This window comes from Nannospalax galili, unplaced genomic scaffold (genome assembly GCF_000622305.1).
Source record: "Nannospalax galili isolate Female #2095 unplaced genomic scaffold, S.galili_v1.0 scaffold2130, whole genome shotgun sequence".
NCBI lineage: Eukaryota > Metazoa > Chordata > Mammalia > Rodentia > Spalacidae > Nannospalax > Nannospalax galili.
Genome location: NW_008327403.1, coordinates 133,738 through 140,681, shown reverse-complemented (window position 1 = coordinate 140,681; position 6,944 = coordinate 133,738). Strand labels below are relative to the sequence as shown.

The 6,944-nt window shown below is 38.7% G+C and overlaps 1 protein-coding gene across 1 annotated transcript in view; it reads right to left on the bottom strand.

The window, feature by feature from the left end:
* Nucleotides 1-5,555, bottom strand: part of LOC103731629 (olfactory receptor 502-like) — a 7,686-nt gene extending 2,131 nt beyond the window's left edge. The window contains exon 1 of the mRNA XM_008830036.2: nucleotides 5,544-5,555. Coding sequence (XP_008828258.2) covers nucleotides 5,544-5,555 — 12 coding nt within the window. The remainder of the gene's footprint in view (nucleotides 1-5,543) is intronic.
* Nucleotides 5,556-6,944: the final 1,389 nt, after the last annotated feature.

The following is a 6,944-nucleotide window of genomic DNA, read 5'->3' as shown; positions in this document are numbered from 1 at the left end:
GGCTTCATGTACTCATGTTGTCCACGGGGTCTAGAGCTTGTGATGCTCAAACATTGCGTCAATTAACACAGCAGGCATTTCCACAAGATATTCACCGACCTCAGACCATCAAAGCAGATCAGACCTGATAAGTTTACTTACTTTTTCTTTAGTGTTTTCTTTGTATATTTTGAAGATCAATTTATATTCTTGTTTTGTAAGAGGATTAAGGAATAAGAACTCTTCAAAAACTGAGTTTTATGACTGATTATTTGGGATAATAATGGATATATAAACTATCAATATATAAGCTGATTCCTAGAAGATATTTTTTCCATTTACGTCCTGATTACTTGAGTCCACCTGACTTCTTTCTCATCTACTGTTTACTATTGCAGAATAATTTTCAAAGACTAAAGTATTCTCCATTCACCTACAAAAACCAAAGTCTTACCTCTTTAAATGAGAATTTACTGTAGACTAGATAAAAGGTTGCTATGATTTCATAGCTTCTAAACAATCTCCCACTATAAATGTTTATAGCAGAGGATAAGTCTCTGAAGAGGATCTGGATTCAAGTGTGAATTCAAATCACCAGGGATCATTAACTCATTCCCAGGTAAGCACTGAAGTTAATTTTACACAAACAACTGATTTTCAAGGAGGTTGTCAATCACATGTAATATCTTTTTCTTTCATATAAGTATTGAACTTTCACTTCATAATAATGGAATGCATAGGCTAACAAATTATCACAGGTACATATTCATTCCAAGACAATTTTATATTTGAGGTTAAAGAATATCAAACCAAAAGTGTAAAATGGTCCATTTTGCTTCTTTCATTTAATGCTCATTTATTTTATCAGTACTTTGCAGTAATTGAAATAAGACATTCTGTAGGTACCTTGTTGAATATAACAAGGAATGAGCTATAACATTGGATTTAAACGTTGGATTCAACGTTGATTAAAGTCACACACAATTTTAACAGCCAATGACATAAACTGTTATTGCCACATATAAAACTATGAGTTGAAAGAGCTATGGATGATTTCCAGGTAAGAGTTAATATCTCTTACTTCTGCCTCAGACAGGATCCAACTGCTTTTGTGTTATGTGCTGTGATGGCAGATGGTAGAAACACTGAGATTTGATAACAATTCTCAGTCCAAATCTCTTCCTAATTTTAATGTCATAAAGTTGTATATTGCTCCCTTGATAACACCTTGACATAACTGGTAAACCACTGAGCATGAATCAACTTTCGTTCATACTTCTCTGCACACCAGAAGATGGAGGGAAAGACATGAGAATCAACAGAATCTCAGTGTCCAGATAGGTGGCTCACAGACTAGTGAAGAAGAGAGATCCTCTTCCAAACATGGTGGAAAGCGAGGGCAAATACCCTAAGTTTTCATCTGGCTTCATTTCTCTATAGTAGCATGTGTACACCTCCCACATTCATATCACACACACACACACACACACACACACACATAATAAGCACTAAAGACTTCCACAGATAATCTTTGTGCTCAAAGCTTGCATACATTGTTTCTTTTCTTTTCATTATTCCTTTTATCTTTTTCTTTTTCTTTCCTTTATCTTTTGCTTTCTTAATAGTCTCATGTACTCCCAGATGACTGAATTTCCTACGCATCCAAAAATGACTTGGATTCCTTATCATTCTACCTACATTTCCTGAGTGCTGGGATTGAAGGTGTTGGATACCACACATAGTTGATGCAGTGCTGTAGATCAAACCCAGGGCTTCATGCATGATAGGCAAACTTTGTCTACCTTCACAAGTCTAGATCGTCTCAGTATATCTTGATGATTTTCTGACCTAAGTATATGTACATTATCGCTTTTGTACAGACAGAATAGCTAAGCCTTAAACATTTTTTCAAATGCATTCATGGTTCAAAATCCAGTCCAGTTGTTGCCCTTCAGGTCAGACTGTGAACAGCCAGTAGGTGGGTTCTTTTGCTCCAACAGTTAAAGAAGTATAAGAAAGGAAATCTGATCAGCACAAAGTGAAAGCTTATGTGCAAGCATTACAAACTTCTTTGGGAAAGAAGCATTCTCCAGACTGCGAAGATTACTGACTCCAATGGGTTTGGGTTTTAGTCAAGGTTTAAGGTATGACTCCTAGATACCCTCCCTCTTTTCTTTATTGGTCTAGAGGTGTCTAAACACCCTTCTATAACAGGGGTTGAGACTCTGTCTCTGTAAGTTTGGTTCACTGCGGTAAGTATAGGTGGCCCATAGTACGTTGCTTTTTGTATTATAGCAGGTACTGAGAGACCCAATGAATGTGAAGTGAAATGGCCTACATTTGGGGGAAATGGAGATACTGCTAAGTACAAAAAGATGCAAAGAAATGGAAACATCCTGTTTACTGTTGGCAAACAGTCATAATACTAAATCTGGGGTAATTTTGATAACCTTCTTCAAGTCTAATGGTTCACAGTTTAAATTTGATGTTAGAATACATAGTATGGAGTACATTCTCAACTGAGGCTTCATAGCTAGACAGGGGAAACTCCTTTATTTATTCTTTGTTTGAAAAATATTTGTTGTATTCTAGAGACTGACTAAGCACTGAATAAAGGTAAATACAAATAGAGTTGTAAATTTTTCTTTTCAGTGGAGAAGACAATAGAGAACAAATGAAGATATTAAATACAGAACGTGGTAAATAATGTAGAAAAATCATTCTTCCTAGGCCATAATGTCTATTTATAATACAGTAAGAAATTACATTGATCTAATGATATGACAAAAGTAGGCTTTCCTCTAGGATCTATGACCTGTCTAGCCATGTGTATTTGGCTATGTTTATAGTACCACATGAGTTTCTTCCAATTAACTGTGACTTGTATCAATTAGACAGCTGTTGATTAACCCCAAAATAAGTGTCACTACTTCACCAGCAGAGATTATTTGCTGGGTCTCTCATTGTTGTGGTTTATAGACTGTAAAGCTAGATGGAATCATTGATTGGCTTTTTAGCTTGGCTGTTTGCATAGCTTCTGATCCTAAGGGAGCAAGTCTTTAAGGCACCTTCAGATCAGTTCCAGTTCAATTATTCCAAGTCCTGTGCCCAAAGTATGTTGTGTCTTCAGCAATAGTGTCTTACCTTAAATTCTTGGAGGCAATCATGGGCTGTGGCGATAGCCTGTGTTATTTTGAGAGTTCTATCATGATTTTAATAGTACAAGCATTCTATTTTACATTAAAATCAACTGAAATATTTGAATACAGATATCACTGTCTTCCCTTTTCTAAAATTAAGCATGCATAATTCCATTGGCCTTTTGAGTGCGGTAAACTGTACAGACTCAAAATTCTTGTTGTCAGACCCTGAGCCTAGCTGGAGCTGATAAATTAGGCCAAAAACTGAGCAACATCCCACTCTTAGTCTTGAGCAGAGTTCAGTAGGTCTAATGCTGCTGTTTGCTGGGATGCTGCAAGAGCTTATCTATATTGACTGAATAATCCAGGAGTCTGTAGTCAGATGAGGCAGATGCTGTGCACATGACTACTTGGCTATTAGAGTTTGTGTTTGTTTGAATCATTTCCCTGTAATGAAGCTTTGTTGAGAGGTTAAAGCAATGGTAGATATCTGTAATATCAATGTCAGCCTGGTCTACATAGCAAGTTACATGCCACCTGTGGCTACAAGGGGATGCTGTCTCAAAAAAAGATGAAAGGAAACAAAATTTTGTAAGATTAAAAGAAATATGTGCTGGATAGCTTTAGTATCAACTTAACACACCTGGGTTGAGGGAGCCTCAATTGGGGAATTTCCTTTATTGGACTGGCCTGTGGCCATGTCTGAGAGGTATCTTCTTGATTAGTGATGTGGGAGGGCCCAGCCCACTGTGGGTGATGCCACCTCTGGGCAGGTGGGCCTGTGTTGCATAAGAAAGCAGGCTGAGCAGGGGCCAGAGGAGCAAGCCAGTAAGTAGCATTCCTCCATGGCCTGGGCTCCAGCTCCTGCCTCCAGGTTCCTACCCTGAGTTCCTACCTTGGGCTCCCTGATGAACTGAGACCTGGTAGATGTAAGCTGAATAAACCCTTTCCTCCCCAAGTTGGTATTGGTCAGAGTGTTTTGTTACAGCAATGGAGAAACAAACTAGGACAAAATAGGATCTATAAAATACCATGAGGGTTTTTGTAACACAACAGGGTTAAGTAACTTTTAAAATTAAATATAAATGAAATATTGGTTGGCTTTTAATTATTCAATATTCTGATGAGAAATATGATTTTTCATTCAATATTTCAGGTTATATTTCACTATAAATCCACCGTAAGATAGAAAGCACAGAATCTGGTATATCCTCTGCTCTGTACGAAGTCATTTACATACAGAAATACACACTTGCCTCTGGACACTTAAGCTCTCAAGCTTTCTACTGGTATACTTGCTTCTTGACCTGTGTCAATAACTGTTCAGTCACTCTATGATTCTTTTCCTCCACACAGTTGCCACCTGTGTAGAAAAATAGGTGGCATAAATGTGTAAGACTAATCCCACCAAGTATCAGATTTTTCTTCTGATTTCCTTTTCATTGTCTCAACTACACACATTTAGCAATGTTTTGGCTACAGACCATCCACATTACCCTGAGGTCTCCTCGGAAGAATAGCTGTATGTTTCACTAAATTTTTCACTTTTCCCTCCCTGGGAAATGCATGGGCACACCCTCTGATGAGTCTAGGGTCTTACTGTCCTGACGTGGATTAACAAACCAATATAAGACATCCTATTTAAATTTTGAACAGTTTGTATGACATTTGGAAGGGGGTGACTTACCAAAACACAGATAGTTATAGGCTTTTCCTTTTCCATTCTTGAAATGCACGCCATCCATCTCCCACCCCCTGGTCTCTTGCTCAGCCTTTGCCTGTGTTCCAATATGGTAGTGGCTCCACCCCTTAATGGACTTGACTCCTTCCACAGAGCATGGGAAGGAGGTGGGACCATGGCTTATCAGCGGAGCATCCAGGTCATACTGCACACCTTCCTCTGGCTCTTACAAACTTTCTCCACCTCTTCTGTGAATTTTCCTTAGCCTTGGAGGGGTGGAAGATCCAAGGCAATCTCTCTTGTATTACTGTGAGATATTGACCTCTTAGGCCTCCCCATCATTCATCTTCAAGACATGGCCGCTGATCTATCTCAATGGTGTTTCCCCTACTATAAAGACAAATGGAAGGAAGTAGACACTTCTAAACAAACACGAATGTAAATATAAATGCCTAGACAATATCCCAGTAGGTGTACCATATTCATTAAACAGTATACTAGCAATGGCTTCCCCTCTGGAGCCTGGAGCCTTCCCTGACATAGATGGCTGGCCTTATCTAGAGCAGCAGATGTATTCCACCCCTAGGAGAGGGCCTTATCCAATTATGTATGTTAGTCAAGCCATTATTGCACTAGCAGGCATTGCTTGGCATGTCCATAGTGTGCAGCACACGGGGTCCATTGTTGCACACAATCACAGGGGATTCTTTATCCCCAACCATCTGCATAGCACCTTCTGCCACTATGAAAGCCATCCATGCAGTGGCATGGAATCTTCAGCTTTGTCTCAGCTCTGTCTCTTCACCTGTGCTCACATCATGCAGGGTCTTCAGCAACATGGCCTTACTGACCTTACTACTGTTCAACTGACAGTAGTGGCAATTGCCTTGGTTAATTTCAACATCACTAGAATCTCTTGGACCAAGAGCTCATAGGAGGACAACCCACCCCTGGTAATGTAGGTTTTTCTTTTTTAACAGTTGTACAGTTTGGAAGCCTCTGTTTCTATTTTTATACAGAATTATGTGTTGTAGGCTTTTCCGAACCATAAAGCTCCCAAGAACTTTCTACCTAAAGCTGGCCTTTCTTTCTCCTGGTATACTTGATATCATTCAAATGGGATTCACATCTGTAAACAGCTCAAAGGTTAACACCATATATTAAATCAATCATAGACAAGGTCTGATACATCATGGAAAGTTTTTATCCATTTGTATTGTTTCCTCCATAGATCTCTGTCAGGTACCATAGCATAGGTGAGAGGCATTAACTTGGTTATGTTTTTACTACCTTTAGTTATCTCTTTGGAGTCACCCCACATCCTGGGGATTTTACATGGAGTCTCTGTATCTGTTTTTAAAAATTTTTAATAACTACGTGATTAGAAGAAGCATTTCATTCCAGCTTTAACATATTCAGTAACACACTCCAAAGCATGAGTACATTTCTTTCACAAGTGGGTGCAAGTTTCTAGGTTCACAGTTGAATTAATACAGTTTACCATATTGACTTCAGTATAATCACTGTAAGACATAAAATTAAATAAATGTATCAAGGATAAAAAAGATCTCCATTTCATTTTAGAATATATTGTTCCTTGCTGAAAGACTCATTAATTTTGTTACTAACACTGAGATGTTGGTGCATGCATCTCTAATCTGTATGTATCTGATTATTACTAGTCATAATTGGTTGCACTGGGATACTTGGCTCCTGTGTATGTCTATAAAGTCATTGGGTAGAATTCAATGGTAATGCTTATCACCTCTACTAATTAACATGATGTAAATTTCTTTTTTATCCTTGATACATTTACAGGTAGAGGCTTAAGTTGCCTGACCCTGCAACACGATAAGGAAGGAGAGGGTCTCTCTCATCCCTGCTGCACCTGTTGGTTTCCTGGGTCAGGCAGGCACTGGGTCTCACTCCTGACTGTAGCCATATCTGCCACCTTTCCATTGACCAAACCTGGATGTTGGGGAGTCTCTGGTGGGAAAAAATGCTTCCACCCCTAGCAGAATGAATTTTCAGGGGAATTATATACCTTATTTAATCTTTGGGGATCCTTAACCACCCCTGAGACAGTTTTTATCCTCTCGAAGTCCTTTATGAACTTTTCTTCAGGTTTTAAAGCTTTCCAGAAA